The sequence below is a fragment of the Thalassophryne amazonica genome, chromosome 7 (assembly GCF_902500255.1).
Source record: "Thalassophryne amazonica chromosome 7, fThaAma1.1, whole genome shotgun sequence".
NCBI lineage: Eukaryota > Metazoa > Chordata > Actinopteri > Batrachoidiformes > Batrachoididae > Thalassophryne > Thalassophryne amazonica.
The window spans coordinates 31,917,151-31,937,295 of record NC_047109.1 but is presented as its reverse complement, the minus strand read 5'-3'; the positions used below and the strand labels follow the sequence as shown (position 1 = coordinate 31,937,295).

Sequence of the window (20,145 nt, the reverse complement as noted above, 5' to 3'; positions counted from 1 at the left end):
GAGGAGGGAGAGATGGAGAGGAGGAGGATATATGATCCAGGGCAGAGGGAGCTCAAAACAAAAGGAAAGAAAAACACAAAGAGGAAAGAGGGAGTGGAAGCTAAAGAGACAGGCAGACAAAGGAAATAGCTGCAGGCCAAGCTCCAGTGTCAAGTAAAATACTGTATACAGTATGAATCTGTGAAAACAAAATACACCTTCCTACATATTTAGAGAAAATTTGTACTCTTCCAAGACTTAAATTACGATCATTTTTCTTCCCTGTTGACATTTTAGGATTCTCAAAAACATGAACAGATTTGGTGTATAGTGAGATGAAGAGTCAATGAACTTGATCACCAGAGGCAGGTTCATTTATACTGAACATTTTGATCATTTATAAGGAACATTTTAGGTCTCTCTTTAATTTTGATATTATTGGTACTTATTCTTGGTATTCTTGGTAAACAGCGCCCCTACCTGCACATCAGCTCAGGGAAGGACAGCCAAACAGGACTATTGGCTCTCGGCAGAGGTACGTGATTTGTTTTCTAAGTGCATCATAAAACTAGATGAGCCCTGAGAAAGCATTCCACAGCCAAAGCCCAAATGCCCCATTTGACAATATTAAACACTTTAACATTTCATGCATCCACAGCCACTGACTGGTGGAGTTTGTGTTCACTTCACAAGATGCATCAGGATTTTTCTGTGATCCGATGGCTTAATTCTGCCTCTGGACATGTTTGGTTTCAGTGAACCCCATCGTGTCGGCTCGTTTGGTTGATTTTATTTCAGTTGGCATGAAACCAGCTGAGAGTGATGTAATTTCCAAAGAGACTCACTCTCAGCAACACTGGCTTCTGGCTCCAAATGTTTGTATGGCCAGTGACGGTTCAAACCAATTTGGCACCCTATGCAAGATTTTTAATGTTGTTATGTCGCAATGACATAATGACCTGGAAGGGCTCATCAGACGTTTAGAAGGGGAGCGACAAGGACACAAATGGCCAGTCGCTAAGAATGTAAATTGGTGTGCTGCATTGCATTATGGGAGCTTGGGGTTTTAAGTGTTGTTATTGTGGTTTATGTTAGTTTAACAGTGTTGTTAGTGTTGTTGATTTGTTGTGTTTTGTAGTTCAGTTGGTTTAGTCAGTTTGGTTGTGTCATGTTGTTAAATACCATAAGTGTAAAATGTAATGTGTTTGATGACTTCTGCCATTGCCTCTGTGTTGTTGTATGTAAAAGGAATAGCACCACCTTGTGGCAGAGTGCAGAAAAGACAAAACTGTAGCTTGGGCTTTGTTGTGTCATGCAGCTTGGCACTATTATCATCTTTATTATTTAATAGGCTTTGCTATGTAGTTAAACAAACACAGGCTTATATTTATTCTATATTTAAAGGTAACTAGTTTTAATGTAAGAGCAGTGAAAGTTGACCCCCCCCCCAGATGGACAGTGCTGTAAATTTCAGATGCAGTTTGCCAGAAGGCACATGGTAAACCCAAGCCTAGATTTAATCTGTCTTCCTGTTGACAATCCTTCTCTACTCCACTCCACATGAATCTGTGAATGGGGATGCAAAAGACAGATGTTGTACCATTCTCTGTTTCTCCACAGAAGCCTGTTCTTTAGAGGTGCCATGTCTTTGTGGCCTCCCTCACTGGCCTCCTCCTTGTGTAGTCAGTTTTTGAGAACTGCCAGACAGATTTACCATACAGTACCATACAGTTTGCATTTCTGAATGATTGATATAAATGAAGTCGAATACATATTCAGTGACTTGGAAATGTGATTATTTAATCCTTATATTTAGAGGAGGAAAAAAGAACGGCGTGGAGGAAGAATGAGCTAACAGGATGGGAATGGGGCAACAAGGAGCTTGGACCAAATGGGAGAATATTCTGCAACGAAAGATCACCTGGTCCAACATCTGGAAAGCAGAATTCCAGTGCATCACGTTTTTAGTCCAGGCTGTTTATGACGTCCTACCAAGCCCAGCTAACCTCCATGTCTGGGGCAAAACAGAATCACTATCCTGCCCCCAGTGTCCAAGAGGGGGAACCCTGGAACACCTCCTCAGCCGCTGCCCAAAAGCCCTTGGAAACGGGTGCTATCGTTGGCACCACAACCAGGTGCTGAGGACTGTTGCTGACAGCATAGCTAAGGCCATTAACACCATTAACACAAGCGGAAGACCATCAGGTTCCATCGAGCCAAATAGAAGCCCAGCACTCAACCACGGGCGAAGTCTGGCTTCCTCACCTCCGCCACGGACTGGCAACTAGAAGTGGATTGAGCAAACAGCTGAAGTTTCCAGCCAGAATAACATCTACACGGCTCCGACCGGACATGATCATTGTGTCAGATTCCACCAAAGAGCTGATCATTCTGGAGTTCACAGTGCCCTGGGAAGAGCAGATAGAAGAGGCCAATGAGAGGAAACATGCCAAATACCAGGAGCTGGTGGACGAAAGCAGGAGGCAAGGTTGGAAGACGCATTATGAACCTCTGGAGGTGGGCTGCTGAAGATTTTCAGGGTGGTCTCTCTGCAAGGGGAGGCAAAGAGGAAGGCCATCAGGTCTGCAACTGATGCCGCAGAGAAAGCCACAAGGTGACTACGGATCTAGAGGGAAGATCCATGAGCAAACACTGCTGGGACACAGGCCGGAGTCTGATCAACCCCGGTTGGATTCCCTGGGCGAGCGTGTCTGATGTTGTAAGACGCGAAACACCCAGTGACCCCAAGTTACATCACTGATGTTGTGTCCCAGCACATCCACAAGATGTATCTCTGACCCAGAGGAAAAAAAACTGGCCTGGTCCCAACTTTTTTTGGACTGTGATGCAGGCCTTAACTGCAAGAATGGATGTTTACTGACAAATTAAATTAAGTTAACCACACAGAATCTGAAATATATTCGGTTCATACTGTGCAATGAAATATTTGTTTAAGTCAAAGTGAATGTACGATTCCCAGCTGTTTTATTTTGTTTATTTTATTTATTGCATCTTTCACATCATCCCATCTTTTTCTGATTTGAGGTTGTAACATGCTTGTTAATTGTGGGGCTGTTAAGCATAAGAATTGTGCACAAAATGAAAGAAGCATGAAACTTTCAGGATTTGCTCTTGATGACATAAGCTTTGATTTAAGATGTGGAGGCGTTCGCAGTTTGACCCCTGGGGTCAGCTAGAGGTGTGTCGTAGGATCTAAATGTGATGGAAATGTTAACAAAATATGTATTTCCATGTTTCTGAGCATGAGAAACCCATTTCTGATGAGTCCAATTGCCACAGAGGTCAAAACTGTCACTCTTAGGGGTCAAGGGTCAAGTTCGCTTGAAAAGATCCCACATTTTGGTCAATCTAAATATATAATGTATAGCTTCTTTGTATTTTAGCAAACAATGCCATGTTATGCATCACCCAAACTTAAAATACAGTTTTTTTGTTCATGTTCTTTCATTTAGTGTATTGTCCTTGTAATAGCTATGCTATCTGATCTAAATAATGGGCATAGTTTGGAGGCACAGTCAGACTTATTTTCCATACCATGCATCATACCATGCAGAGGTGAACATGTTCTACAAAATTTTTTCAAAATGTTATGTTATGTTGAAGCTGTATTAATTGATGGTGCTGCAGCTGCACATATGCTAACTAACGTCTTTATTAATGAACACTTAACTAAACGGAATGCGGACATTGCAAAGAAAGCAAGACAACTCAAAAAAGCAGCAGAAGATTCAACACACCTGGGTATCAAACTGTAAAGTCTTCATTAAACTGAATGGGAGCCCAGAGAATGCCAGAGTGATGGTGGTGAGAAGGGCAGAGGAAATAAGGTAATACAAGACTCTAGACTCTAACATCAATTATGCCTGCACCACCAATCAACAATGACTTAGTAAGCTACAGAGAATACTACAACACAAACAAATGGAACTGGAAACTTTTAATTACATGGAATATAACACACATGATGATCTACTTGATATAGACCCTGACAACAATTGTCTTTCCTCTGTTGTTTGTAACTGTAATTATCTCAGTTAAGATCAATACAACAAAAACATAAACTTCCAGGAGAAGCTATCAATAATACATTTCAATATCAGAAGTATATACACCAATTTTAGTTCTATTAAAGATTATTTGCACAATTTCAATTTCCCATTCAGTATTATTGCAATTACAGAAACTTGGATTAGCAATGAGAGAGATATGAATTTTAGTCTTGATGGTTATGAGCTAAGGAATATAAATAGAGAAACCAAAACAGGAGGTGGAGTAGCACTACTTATCCACAAATCCTTAATATACAAGGTTATTGATAATATGTCTTTTGCGATAGATGACATTATGGAATGTGTAACTATTGAAATTTGTAATAGAAAGCAGAAAAATGTCATAGTAAGTTGTGTGTATCGTTCACCTGGATCAAATATTGATATTTTTACTAAAATTATGGAAGAAAGGTTTTCAACTTTCAACCATAAACAATTATGTATTCATCTGTGGTGATCTCAATATTGACCTTCTGAATCCATCTAGACATAAAGCAACAGATGACTTTTTAGACACAATGTACAGTTTGTCTCTGTATCCCACAATTACTAAACCAAGTAGAATAACATCACACAGTGCTACTTTGATTGATAATATCTTTACTAATAATATTGGGGTTCCTACACTTAGTGGCTTACTACTATGTGACATCACTGATCATTTACCTGTTTTTACTCTGTGTGACTGCAAGCTCAGTAAGGTCAAAGAGGATAAGAAGGTGACTTTTAAGCGAATAAGAACTGAAGAAAACATTGATGCTTTCAACAACGCTCTTAAAGATCAGGACTGGAGTTCAATTATCTCTGAAACAAATGTAGATCAAGCTTATGACATTTTTCTGAAGACTTTTATCTCCTTGTATAACAAACACTGTCCAGTCAAAGAATACTGTATAAAGAAGAAATCAATTAATAGCCCCTGGCTTAAAAAAGGAATATTGAATGCGTGTAAAAACAAAACAAAAAGCAAAATCTGTACAAATTGTTTATCAAATCTAAAACTCAAGATGCTGAACTCAGATACAAGACATACAAAAACAAACTGACTGATATAATTAGAAATGCTCAGCAGTTATATTTTAATCAAATGCTGTATGATAACAAAAGCAATATAAAGAAGACATGGGAGATACTAAATGGTAATATTAAAGAGGGCTCAACAAAAACTGAGTACCCCAACTATTTTGAAAATGTAAGTGGAAATAAGCATTATATGGAAAATATAGTTAACAATTTTAACCATTTTTTTGTGAGTGTTGGTCCGGAGCTGTCTGCTGGGATTCCAGACCATTCCCAAAGTCAGCCCTTAGCAAATGACACTATGATTAAGAATCCATTTTCAATGTTTCTCTCTGCAACCAATGAACAGGAAGTAAAATAAGTAATTATCATGTGTAAAAGTAAATATTCCACCGATTATGATGGTACCGACATGTCTTTAGTAAAGAGAATTGTTGACAATATTGTAATTCCATTCGCTCATATTTACAGCTTGTCTTTCCAGTCTGGTTGTTTACCTAGTAAAATGAAAATAGCAAAAGTGATACCATTATTTAAAAATGGAAACAAACACACTTTTACCAATTATTGTCCAATCTCCCTCCTCCCTCAGTTTTCAAAAATTTTGGAAAAATTATTCACTTTTCGGCTTGAAAATTTCATTAACAAACATCAAATAATAATGAAAGTCAATATGGTTTTAGGTCCAAAAGAACTACTACTTCTATGGCAATAACGAATGCTCTGGACCATAATAAATATGCACTTGGTATCTTGATTTTAAAAAGGCGTTTGATACGATTAACCACTCAATTTTGATTGGCAAACTTGAAAATTATGGAATCAGAGGAGTAGCAGGGAATTGGATACGAAATGATCTGACCGGAAGGGTACAGTATGTGAAAATGGGAGATTACGCATCTGAACATCTTGGTATTACCTGTGGTGTCCCCCAGGGGTCAGTGCTGGGTCCAATTTTGTTCAATCTTTACATTAACGATATATTCAATGCATCAAAATTCTTAAAGCTAATTCTCTTTGCTGATGACACAAACATCTTCTATAGTAGTTTAGATTATAACGAGCTTCTGGAAACTGTGAATGTGGAAATGAATAAATTAAAGAAATGGATGGATACCAATAAATTACTGTTAAATCTAAGTAAAACAAAAGCTATGATTTTTGGTAATTATAAACATAGAAATGAATTTCAAATTATTATTGATGGTGTACAAATTGAAAATGTATCGGAAAACAAATTTCTTGGTGTAATTATGGATAGCAAATTATCATGGAAAGCCCACATCAGGTACATAAAAACTAAAATATCTAAGAATCTCCCTATTATAAACAAAGCTAAGCAGTTCCTTGACCAAATAGCACTCTGTATTTGATATTGTTCTCTGGTTCTCCCCTATTTCACATACTGTGTCGAAATATGGGGCAATAACTATAAATGTTCAACAAATCCGCTATTCTTATTGCAAAAAAGAGCCATGTGGATTATTCATAAGGTTGGTTTCTTTGAGCACACCCATGATCTTTTTATCCAGTCCAAATTATTAAAATTTCATGACCTTGTAAAATACTGTACTGTAATTATGTTATTTAAAGCATTCAATAATCAACTTCGAAAAAATGTGCAAAAATTATTTTCTCACAAAGAGAAGATTCATAATCTGAGAGGTAATGGAAATTTTATTTTACCTAAGGTACAAACCACTTGTAAAAGTTTTTGTGTGACAGTATGTGGGGTCAAAATGTGGAATGCTCTGGATCTACAGCGAAAGCTTTGCCCAAATATTCACAAATTTAAGTCCTTGTATAAAAATGCAGTTTGGTCAGAATACAGTCATAGTAGAGTTTAAATGTCTTGTTGTGCACTTGTCTGTATCAGTGTTGTGCTTGATACCTGAAGTTTCCTTACCATTGTTGGTATGTGAGTTCTTTCTATTGTATTATCATTGTTGGTAATATTGTTCTTACCATTGTTGGTATGTAGCTTGTCGTTTCTTATATGAACATTTATTGTATTTACTAATCTACTCTTCATTTAGTTATCAATATTTTCGATGTGAATGACTTGTTTCTTATTTTGGTGTGTTATTTATTTTGTTTTGTTTTTTTTTGTGTGTTTTTTTTTTGTTTTTCTCAACTGATATGGAAACTGGAAGTCAAATATAGTTTAAGTTAAGTATTAATGTAAGATAGGGGTGGGATTCAATAAGTTTTCTTCTTCCCACTCCTTTTCGAGCAAAAATGAAATGTATCTGATTGTTTAATATGTACTAGGTTCATGTATTTTGTTACACTGTTCGAAATGAATTAATAAATGAAATTAATGAAATGAAATGCTCAAGTCAGGCACTGCTAAAACCTTTCAGGACTATGATGACAGTGATTTTATACCATACATAGTATCACAGTTGACAGGCAAAAGACGCATCGACATTGTTTGGGATGTGTACCAAACAAATAGCCTAAAAGCCACGACAAGACAGAGGAGAGGAAAGGAAACTTGGAGAAGAGTGGAACCAGGCACTCTGATGCCAAAGAACTGGAAAGACTTTTTGTCTGTGGAGGAAAACAAAGCTGAGCTATTTCAATTTCTCTCTATTCAAGTGGTTAATACACCATTACATCTTGACAAAGAAGTGTGTGCCACAAACAATAATACTGTCCTTTGTTCTCCTTGGGGCTGTGACGTGAGTCTCCAGTGCCCATGCACTCATGAGGAAGCTGATATTCGTCTTTTTCTTCATGTGGCGGATGCAGCCAACACGCGAACCAAGAAAGTGATTTTGACGTGGTCATCTTGGCAGTGGATGTTTTCAAGAAAGTCAAGAAATGTGGATTGCCTTTGTTAGTTGGTAGCAGTTTCTGTTATATAGCCATTCACAAGGTGGTTGCTGCACTGGGTCCTTCCACTAATTCTGCACTACTAGCATTTCATTCTTTTACTGGCTGTGAAACAATTTTGTCATTCTGTGGTCATGGTAAGAAGACTGCCTGGGATACATGGCGTGTACGAGGTCTATTAGGTAAGAAACCGACACTTTTATTTTTTTTTTAACTATATGGATTTGAATGACGTGCGATTACACCAATCATGCTTGAACCCTCGTGCGCATGCGTGAGTTTTTTCATGCGTGTCAGTGACGTCATTTCCCTGTGGGCAGGCCTTGAGTGAGATGTGGTCCCGCCCTCTCGGCTGAATTCCTTTGTTTCACACGCTGCTCGAGACGGCGTGCGTTGCTTTATCAAAATTTTTTCTGGACCTGTGAGGAACATCCGAGTGGACACTATTCGAGAAATTAAGCTGGTTTTCGGTGAAAAGTTTAACGGCTGATGAGAGATTATGGGGTGTTTCTGTCGGTGTAAGGACTTTCCATGGAGCGGGACGTCGCGCGTTTTTCCTGTCGCGACCCCGCGCGGTCGGGTCCGGCCCGACATGTGACTCTGCCCACACGTTCTTTCATTACAAAATATCCGTTAACAATGGAATGTCCGAATAAACTCCTCATGCCGACTTCTTCTGAAAGTTCTCTGTTCTCTGACGACTTACTGGGTCAACAGAGCCTGAAATGTGGAAGTTTTCAACTTCAAATGGCGAGACGCTGCCGCCTCGAAGAGCAGATCGCTGTCAGGCGCCGTGGGCCGTCCTTAAAGCGACACTACCGGACCAAAATCTCTCATAAGCCGTTAAAATTTTTACAGAAAACCAGCTGAATTTATCGAATGGTGTCCACTCAGTTGTGCCTTACAGTTTTGAAAAAATTTTGATCAAACAAAGCAGCAGTCTCTGAGCCATTCCTAAACAATGAAAAAATCGACGAGAGGGTGGGCGACTCCTCACTCAAAGACTGCCCACAGGCGAATGACGTAACCGACAGGCGTGAAAAAACTCTCGCATGCCCACAAGGGTTCAAGCATGTCTGATGTAATCACACGATTCAAATCCATATGGTTTTTGAAAAAAATAATAAGGTCGGATACTTTTCTAATAGACCTCATATATCCGGAGGTTACAGAGGCTTTCCATGAAATGTTGCAGATGCCTCAAGAGTTGAGTGATCTTTCCTTGTCTCAGCTTGAACGTTTTGTTGTACTGATTTATGACAGGAGTGTATGCTCAGAAGTCAATGAGGCAAGAAAGCATCTTTTCACCCAGAGGTCAAGATCACTGGAAAACATCCCCCCTACACAAGATGCTTTGAGACAACACATCAAAAGAGCAATGTACCAACCTAACATATGGAACTTTGCCTTGGTTCCTCATCCACATTTGCCCAGTCCCTCAGACTGGGGATGGACTGACACCGATGTTTTTTGGCAGCCACTTTGGACACCCCTCCCTGAGGCATCACAGGCTTGCTATGAACTTGTGCACTGTGATTGCAAAAAGGGCTGTGTTGGCCACTGTAACTGTAAAAAGGCAGCATTAAAATGCACAGCACTGTGCACATGTTCTGGTGACTGCAGTGACTAAAACATTGTTCACTAGTTGTTCACACTCTACTACGTCGCCCTTATGACTGCTTGATGTGATGTAAGCGCGCGTGTTTGACTTGGTAGCTGGCCTTGGTCCTGGAATGACTGAAGCGGAGATCATAAAGAACGGTGGCCGCTTCCACTCCCTACGGATATAAGAGTAGCGCTACTAGTGAAATGGAGGGGGAGGGGGAGGGATAATTTGCGGCACCAGGGAGCATGACGTGAGGGTGAGCTGGCGAGTTTATAGCTCCTGGAAGATGGGAGACGGGTGAGTTGATGGCTGTCAATCATCCTACAGGCTCCTCCCGAACTATGTTTAGAAAACAACATTTATGATGACACATGTTATGGACACACCAAGTTGTAAACCCTTCTTACGAGTTCAAGTCTGTTGTTTCTGACATGTTGAGGTTAGGCCTATATTTTTGTACATTTTTGTTGTATCCATGTTCATAGGTCTGTTCTTTTGCCTGGTTCATATTTACATGTAACTGTTTGATAAAACACAAAGGAGCTGTACATTTTATATTTAGATTGACCAAAATGTGGGACCTTTTCAAGTGACCTTGACCTTTGACCCCTGAGAGTGACTGTTATTGACCTCTGGGGGTATTGCACATATCATAAAAAAAGCTTTTCATGCTCAGAAACATGAAAATATACATTTAGTTTACATTTCCATCACATTTAGATCCTAAGACACATTAATTTCTAATTTAATACAAAGAAATTTCATATCCTACAGGTCAGTGACCTCTATCTGACCCCAGGGGTCCAACTGCAATTTTATCATTCACCAATGCTGTCATATCTCCAGCTCTGTCCTTCTAAGACTTGCTAATCAGTTAACATATTGGAGCTGTTTTCCTCATACCTCTGTGTCATGAGTTTTTGAAAGTGGTCATATATCAGATACTCACTGCTATTGCAGGCACATTACATAATTGTAGTATCAGTCTAAAATTAAATAATACTATTTTGTCCTGGGATGAGTGAATACAATTATGAGTATTGGAGAACTAATCAGCATTCTAGATCTAATATAGGATTTGTTCCATGTGCTACTGACATCAGCATGACACATGCTGATTTGTCTGAGAAATCATGGCTCAAAACTAATGTCATCATGACCTACTTACACTGTATAACCAATGCGTGTTTAAATGATTTCTAATTTGGTTGATGAGAACTGTGTGACTTCTTCCCCTCGAGATATGACATCTGTGAATGGTAAAAAAAAGAGGTAATTTTCAACATTAGTCCATTTTCCAGAAGGTGCTCAGACCTAACACAGCACATTACAGATGGGATTTTTCATGGAATAACAACTGGACTAACCAGATAATAGAAAATAAATAGTAATCGGTTTTAAATAACATGTTTTGTTGTAGGAAGTTGAAGAAAAAGATGATCTATGGTGTGTAGCTCAAGTGAATTTGGGCTGTGTTTGTCTACACTTTGCTATTTGGAATACATGAAATGTGAATGCAAATTATGGCACGAGGTGCAAAGGGATTGGGTGTATTTTCTTAATTAGTTATGGGTCTGTTTTGTGGATAACATTAAATAAACCAACAAGTGTGTCTTCTGTCATCCTATCTAGGAGCTAGAATGCACTAAAACCGAGCACACTGGTATTTGGAAAGCAGCCTCAAGTGAGAGGTTTTCTGGCGAGTTAACAGACTATACTCCAACACGTCATATGTTATTATTAATTAAATCCATTCTGATCAGTTTACGCAATCTGTCACAGTGTGTGGCTATTGCTGGAGCTCTCGGATTGCAAACTTTTGAATTTAAGTCATTGTGATGCAAGTATGACTAGCGCACACTGATGACTTCGTCACATCTAAGCTGTGGAAGAGATGAGAAAAACATCATGAAAACTCAGCTTTTGCTTTTTCTGATGTGTTTGGGCATTGAAATTATTTAGTTTTGGGTGGGCACTTAATAATTTTAATAAAAAATTAATTTAGGGTGGGTATTTAACCAACTTTGGTTAAAAAGTGGGATGGGCTGATGCTCAAGGATGGGGACCCATTTGACAGATATGGTATATCCCAACCAATCCCAGATTTATTAACAATAACAATAATAATAATAATAATAATAATAATAATAATAATAATAATAATAATAACAACTATCTATAATGGATTTTCCCAGAACTCAAAGCATCAAGCAAAATAAATAATAAAACAATAACATTAATAACAGCATACTGCAACAATGCAAAAATAAATAAATAAATAAAAATCCCAAATTAAAAAGCTGATAATAGATAAATCAGGTGTGACTTATACTTTGCAAAATATAGTACAGATGCATATGATGGTTATTCACATGCATAAATAATAAATTAAAATAAAGTACCAAAAGCATGGCTTTTCACACTAAAAGCCAAATAAGCCTACTGGGTAACACTAAGACAGGTATGATGATGGAGTTGCCCTACAGAAACACAGTAAATGCATTGTGCAATGTATCGAGCTCAGAAACATTACGGCCTGAAATGGGTAGTTGTCGCTACTCTCACACTGTAAACACTCACAGCACCTGGACAATGTGGTCAAAACACCAGAAAATCAGTTATTAACCATCTGGTGTTGAATGACGCACCCTCGCATCAAACGTCACATGACGTAATTAAGCGGACATAGCACACAACCTGTTCCACTCTAAGTGTGTGTTTGAATGCATGTTGAAAGTGGAGACTTCAACCCACACACCACTTTTTAAATTTTGTTAATAGGCCAAGTATAACTTGAATTATGATTAATAATTTATGTGAGATTTTTGGGGATAATATTCTCATATTTGCTGCAGGAGCGAGAGGGCTGGAATGAAATACGACTCCCTCAACTGCAGCAGGAGAGAAGATTGTTACCATTGGTGGAAAACTCAGAAGCTAACCAATCACATTCACCAACTCCACGTGGGATTGATGACAACACACAGATCCCACGTGGGTGTGTGTGTGTTCCAGTGTTACGAGTGCAATCACTCACAATCTCTCCTCCGTTCTCCTAGTTCCTGGTCTCGGCTCTGTGCGTCCCACCTGGTCCCGGCTCTGAACATTCCAAGATCTTATTTATTTTCAAGACTGGCTCGGGAATCTGCAGCTCCCTATTTTTCACCGCCACGAGTGGGCTGACTCTCCACTCTGCAGGCACCCTCAGTGCAGTATTATTATTTCCTCATTATGAATAAATACCTTTTTGTTCAAACCAGCTCTGTTTCCTTACTCCCAACATTTGGGTCCACAGCCTGAACCAGTCCAGTCCCGTCCGGACCCCTAACCATAACAATATAAAAGCAGAAAAACTCTGCCTGTGACTTTTGACCAGGTTTTTGATCTCTGGCGCTTTTTGCTGCATCACGACTGTAATATAAGTGTGCTGTGCCTGGTCACATTTCATTCCAAGACTAAAACGCCCATTAGAGCACAGATGAGTGCAAGTGCTAATGGTGTTTAAAGAAAGCAGATGCTGGGCATGAAAATGACAACTATATCTGTTGGAAACTGTGCTGTGCACTGCTTTGGGCTGAGTGGAAGGCAGTGGGCTGTCCCTGTGAGATCAGATTTCAAGGTTCTGTTACTAACCTATAAAATTATTCATGGACCAGCCTCTCCCTAATTAGCTGACCTACTTAAACCCTACAAACCGGCCAGGGCTCTGCGTTCTCAGGGTGCAGGATTGCTTTGTGTCCCCAGGGTGAATAAAACATTTGCGAGTCACAAAACTTTCTTTTAATTGTGTACCTGCTTTGTGGAATGATCTCCCAGCATCAATAAAACAGTCAGATTTTGTAGAGACTTTCAAGTCCAGACTTAAGAAGCACTTATTTTCTCTTTCATATGGCTACCGTACTGGCATTGTATGGTACTATGCTTTCTACCCTTTTAAATTAATTTCATTATTAAACAGAGTGGGCTGTGGCTTCAACTTTATCTCAAGTCTGGGTCTTTTAGTGAGGATTAGGGCTAGTGGCTGGCAATCACCTTATTATTTATTCTGTTTTTCTTGTTGCTAAATGCTGACAAATTATACTGTATTTGTTGTTTTTCTGATGCGATTCTGTTTTTCTCTCTCTCTCTGTTTAAGGTGTGGCTCCATCCAAAGATGGGAGTGGGTGTCCTCTTCTGCTGGCCTCCCGTCTTGTGCACCAGCATAGACTGCCAAAATTAAATGTATAATTTCCTGTATTGTCTATTGTGTTGATAGCATGGCCCAAGCAGAGTTTTTCCTTACCACTGTCACCTGTGTGCTTGCTCTAGGGGTTGGTAAGGTTAGACCTTACTTGTGTTAAGCGCCTTGAGGCAAGGCTGTTGTAATTTGGTGCTATATGAATGAAAATAAATTTAAAATTGAAACTGGCCTAACAGTTCATACACACACATATATACACACACACACATATATATATATATATATATATATATATATATATATATATATATATATATTTCATTTGAAAAGAAGGCATCCTAACATGCAATAAAAATTACAGCAGCTCCACACCAACAGCTGCAAAATACAACACGTCTGTGCTGCACTCTGCTCTCAGCAGTGACTGTGACTTCATTCATTTCATTAATTTCTCACAACTGTTACAATTTATCATGGCCCAAGCAATAAATTTATCGTGTCAATAACTTATTGCAATAAAAGGCCGATGAATCGCGCACCACCAATTCAAACTGTGGTATTGCTCAAATAACTGTTCCAAGACCAAAATAACGGTCTCAGTCTGCGGCTTCATGATGAATCCAGATGAGTCATGTTCCAGCTGTCAGATGTGAAAACAATAAAACAATGGTCATTGCAGAAATGTTTTGAGTCACACTTGAATATGTAAGTGTTCACATCTGTTAACATCTGCCAAAGGCACTGCGTGCTCTGAATCCAGTTTTCAAGCGGAATAAATAAGGCATCTGTAAAAAGCATTGTTCGGGTGGGCCCAGATTGTCTTCTTCAAGAATTTGCTCCCCAAGGTAATATAAGTGTTGAGCCCTGATCTGCTTCTTTTGAAACAGATCCACCTGTTCAAAGTGCTGCCAAAACCTTAACATGATAGACAATTTGAAATGATGCTGCTTCGATTCAGTTGCAGTCATGTCATACTGGATGGAAGCGTCCATAGAACAGGTTCAAGTTGTCTTTAAAGTTTATGTTGCAGTACTTACTGTCCTGAAGCTCCCAGAGCCGTGGAGGAAGGTTGCTGAAGTATTCATGATTCAGAGCTGCCTGAGCTGACAGACGGTTCTTTGGGAAGCACTGGAGGAACCTGGAGGCCAACTCCTCCGCATGGTCCACGTAGCCCAACCTGATGGACACAGAAACAATATTATCACACATATATGACCAAAGAAGGAGCCAAATCATAAAGAACCAAAAAACTGACAACTGATTCATTTATTTTACTTGAATTGATCAATCTCATCACCCCCTTTGCAGCTGCAAGAAGTGGTCAGTGTCAACATACTGCATGTACAGTTGTTGGTCATCAATGTGAGTAGACAGATGAAGGAATCAAATCTTGTCTTGTATCAGCTCGAAAGAAAAGTTAATGAAACCTTCAAGCTAATTTTGCAAAAATTACATCTGCAGTAGCTGTGCACGGTTTTGCACTGGTTGGAAGACAGAGCCCAAAGTATGTTAGCATGTGAAATGTTAATTGTTAAATATCTGTTCTCTGTCCGAGGTCCTAATTGGTGGCTGTCTAGTGGAGTGTGACAGAGTGTTGTTGTGAATCTGTCATCCAGATAAATCCAAGCCAGTTAGTTCATATCCTACAACTAGACATGGTCAGAATGGTTCAAATCTTTTGATAAATCCAAGGTTTGCCTGGTGTGGAGTGAATGTGGTCACTTTAATGAGAGTCGAATAACAAAGTGTGATGGTCTCATGGTTATTTCCTATATGAGCAGCTGAGCAGGAATTCATCATTGTGGATGATGAGGCATCTTGGGGAGAGGTTGGAGGTATGTCTGGGTTGCAGTGAGCAAAGGGAAATCTCCAGCCTCAATGACTGATAATGCATCAACACAACCACTGATTTACTGGCCCGGACTATTTTGCTGGGATGCAAATTGACACCTCACCATTGTCTTTTCAACTGTTCCATCATTGTGAACACCAGACCTTGTATCTTTTTTAACCCCCTTTCACATCAGCGTATATGTAGAGCTGCTTATTGTGGTGTATTGTCTACGCTGAGTTTAGCAGCTCTACGCCCACTTTTAGCAGCTCTACGTTGAGTTTTTGCTCCCTACGCAGCAGTATGTTGAAGGCTACGCGCGTAGGATGGAAGAAATTAAACATGTTTAATTTTCTTTGGCGTAGAGCGCTGGACAGTTTTAAGCAGGTCTGCGCAGCACAGGGTTACTGCATGCAAGTCTGTGCAACACGGCACTCCTGTACACAACCAAAAACTGAGTGCGTGCATCCAGAGGAATCAGCTGGAGAAGAGGATTGCGCAGCTGCAGCACCTTTGTGTGATCAGAACAGCTGATGGACGTGTGTGTGCTCAGAACAGGGAATCGAACCTCAAGTCAGAAATCCAGAAACAGAACAGAAACAGCAGGTCGCTCGCTCGCTCTCTCTCTCTTTCTGTCGTGCTCTCCCTCACTCTCTTTCTCTCTCCCTCTGTCACGCTCTCTCTCTCCCTCTGTCACGATCTCTCTCTCTCTTTCTGTCGTGCTCTCCCTCACTCTCTTTCTCTCTCCCTCTGTCACGCTCTCTCTCTCCCTCTGTCACGATCTCTCTCTCTCTCTCTCTCTCTTTCTCTGTGTCTGATCCAACAATAAGTGCTGTGACTCTTTAAAATAAAAGCACAGTCGCTGCATGTCAGTGCGCTTATCAGACGCCCTGATCGATCAGATCTGATCAAATCAGCGGACCTGATCGGAGCAACCAGAGCTTTAAAAGTTTAGAGTCACAGCAGCTTTTACCACAGCCAGACTCAACAGCACCTGTACACAATGAAAATGATCCACCAACACAAAAATAAATAAATAAATAAATAAAATAATAATAATGTTAAATGACTCTGTTTCTGACGTGCACCACACCGTGCAGTAGAGAACAGAGCGCATTTCCACAGAGGCAGAAAATAGCAGCTTTGGCTACATACGTGGCAGTAATGAAACTGTAAAACCCTCATGTTTTCCAAGTGCAATGATGTGTTCTGCACAGCCGACAGGAGGGAACTGGTTTTAAATAGCGGCAAGAGCTACACGCGACTGTGTGCACACATTAAAAAGTGAACACACACAGCTGCAAGCAGATCTACGAACATGGAAAAAGGCTGACTATGCGCACATTTCGGGCATACAACGCATACATGACACACAACGCCGCAATACGCAGCTCTACGAATACGCCAATGTGAAAGGGGCTTTAGCTGCAACAATTCTGCCAATCTTCTGTTGTGCTTTTTAATGGTAATAGCAGATTAGGGCTGCAGCTATCGATTATTTTAGTAATCGAGTATTCTATCGATTATTCTGGCGATTAATCGAGTAATCGGATAAAAAGTACTTTTGCGTTTTTAAACAACATCGATAGTCCAGGGCTCTCCTTAAGCAATGGCACAATGTCACTGCGCTGAAGTATTGGCATTTTGCTGAAATGGTGATGGGATGTGGCTTTCTGTTTTGTTTTCTCCAACTTGTAAAATGTAACCATTTTTAAGTTTTTTTTTTTTTTTTTTTTTAATTTTATTAAGGTTGATGGACTGGGTCCCTGTGTGATTTTTTTCCCCCCCTCTTTCTCTGCAATTCAGCAGATGCATTTCAGCTGGAGGTTGAACATGCAGCCTCGCAGTCAGTTTTTTTATTATTATTTTATTTAAGTCACTGTGTTTGTGAAGTGTTGTGTGTTGTCCAAAAAAGCAAAAAATTAAAAAGTCAAACAGTATGAGTCATCAAAGAGTGGACTTCTGTTGTTTGTCAATGTAGCCGGGGCCAGAGCTGTGACTCGCCTGGTCTGAGAGCCGCTCACACTGTGCAGAGAGCAGCCGGCCACCGTCCCTCCCCACGTAGAGCAGACCGTGTGTTTTTTAAAACTAGACAAACACACTGCTTCGCTTTAAATGCACAGTAAGTCTATTTCAGATGATCGGCGTGGACCATCTATCTCTTAAAAGGCTTTATTTTACTCTGTGTCACGCTGGAAAGCGGTAGCGATCATTGCTAATTTCATTAGCTGTTATGCTCCAGTCTTCTTCTGTTTTTTTTTCCTGTGGACGTTGCAGCGCCACACACAGGCCTGGCATATGTACTATAACGTTAAACGAAGCTTCGAGGCACAGAATTTGCCTCGAACATTTTTTGTAATCGAATTATTCGACTTGACTAATCGTTTCAGCCCTATAGCAGATAGCAGACCACATGAAGTCTGGTCTGATTGAGATATTTTGCTACAATAGAAAAACACTGATAATATGCTAATAAGCTGAAAGCAATTTTATTAACGCTCAAACACGAGTTTAAAATGGTTGCATTGGTGCATTTCTATGAATCCACCATTAAACAGATGCATACTGATAGTTTCATCTCACACAATATTCATTAGGTGTGAGAGTTGTGACCATGAGAAGACAGTTTGATCATATTACCCTGACTTCAGCTGATCTGGTTGCATTGAATCACTTTTTCTCTCCACCTATTTATGTTCTTACTGGTGGAGCCGAACTCAGTCTCACCACTTACAGATTCTGGGGAATGTTAATAAAATGTAGGACTATGTTATTAGTGATAACATCAGCATCCTGTCTATAATTTCACTTTTATGATATAGTGTCACAGTGCGTTACGGTCCAGTCCGATGGATTGATTCCTGGTTTGTTTTTTGACCAAGATTTCGGCTGAAAAAGCAGTGGCAGAAGACCACTGCTAATGGCCCAGGAGATGTACTGCAGTGAGAGAAATGGTGATAATTCAAGTCCTGCTGTGTGGATCCCACAGAGCATTCTCTGCTGAGACATGCTGCTTGTGTGAATTGGAATGGTGGGGCCTGGAAGGACATGGTGGACTCTGGTGTATTGGGATGTTGGTGATATCATGAGAATCAGAACTGTCAACCGATCCCAACTGTTTTCCAATTCAGAGGTCTATGTTATTTAATGCTTGATTTTCTTTATGAGCAATTAGTTGTTTAGCCACATCTTTGTCTTGCATGTTTACCAATTCTTTATTGTACAATGTTTTTATTTGTAAAAATGTTATTGGTAGTATGGCCAAAGCAGATGGTCCCCCATCTGAGTCTGGTCTGCTTGAGGGGGAGGGGGGAGTACGGTTAAGCCCTGGACCCACCAAATAATGAAGGATGAATAATGAGCCACATGGCATGTTTTTTTTTTTTTTTTTTTTTTTTTTTTTTTTTGGTAGGAGTCCAGTTATTCAACAATCGTAGGTGGAATGTGCCGCAAAAGTGCTCATGTCCACATTTTCTGCAATTTCTCTGGTAGTCATACGATGTCCCGGATCAACACAGCCTTCACTTTGGAAATGATCTGGTCATTTCAGCCTGTCGATGGCCGCTCAGAGCGCGGCGCGCCCTCTGCCGCTGTGGGCCGTCTTTAATCCGGTTGTAATGGTCCTTAATCTGTGTGACGATGACAGAATCTTCACCGAAAGCCATCTGAATTTTCCAAATGGTTTCCACCTGGCTGTCTCACACAGTTTCTGAAAAAATTTTCATGGAGCAAAGCGGCAGTCGCTCTGCCATTTCCCTGACAATGAAAATCCGACGAGGGGGCTGGACCAGTGCTCACTCAAAGCCTGCCCATAGGCGAATGACACAACCGACAGGCGTGAAAAAACTCACGCATGCGCACGAAGGTTCAAGCTTGGCTGATGCAAGCGCACAGGATTCAAATCCACATAGTTTTTGAAAAAAATAAAACGGTCCGTTACTTTTCGGACAGACCTCGTATGTGGCTTGACGTGAATCTTATGCGGCGACATGAGCCATTCAAAGCTGGACAGGGCTCAAATGACAGGTCAGTCGTGGCTCACTAGAGGCTACCTGGGACATGTGAGGTACTGAGAGGCACGTAGAGGCTTCTACATAGCGGATATGTGATATATTGAAACATGGATCATTATTCAAATAATTACTGACAAATCCATAAGTGGATCATTATTCATGGCTTTATTATTTGGTGGGACCGAGGCTTTAGATTTTACCGCTGAAGTGCCTTGAGCTGACTTGTGTTACAATTTGGCGCTATGTGAATAAATTCAACTGGATCCAGGTTGGCTGGAAATGACAACGATGGTGTAAACACTCCAAATTGAGACCTTCCACAGTTCCAACTGGAATTTCTTCTCATTCATCCAGCCTTTTGAGAAACACTTTTCCAACTCACCACAAAAAGCCTTGCAATTACTCTTGCGGTTTGTTGACTCAAGAGCAGAAACACTTTTCACATGCACACAGACGTTTACATTGAAACACCTTCTTCTTCTGTGCTTGCCTCGTACAGAGCGACTGGGTCACCACGGGAAAAATGTGCTCACCAAAATATGAACAATCGCAGAATGCAAGCCTGTGAACGTGTGCGAATGTGCGCATGTGCAGTCGTTTTGGGAGAC

The 20,145-nt window shown here is 40.2% G+C and overlaps 1 protein-coding gene across 3 annotated transcripts in view; it reads right to left on the bottom strand.

Moving 5' to 3' along the window:
• Positions 1 to 20,145, bottom strand: part of cdk14 (cyclin-dependent kinase 14) — a 715,009-nt gene that overhangs the window by 166,199 nt on the left and 528,665 nt on the right. For all 3 annotated transcript variants that reach the window (XM_034173976.1, XM_034173975.1, XM_034173977.1), the window contains one exon: positions 14,731 to 14,870. In XM_034173976.1, the coding sequence (XP_034029867.1) occupies positions 14,731 to 14,870 (140 nt within the window). The remainder of the gene's footprint in view (positions 1 to 14,730; positions 14,871 to 20,145) is intronic.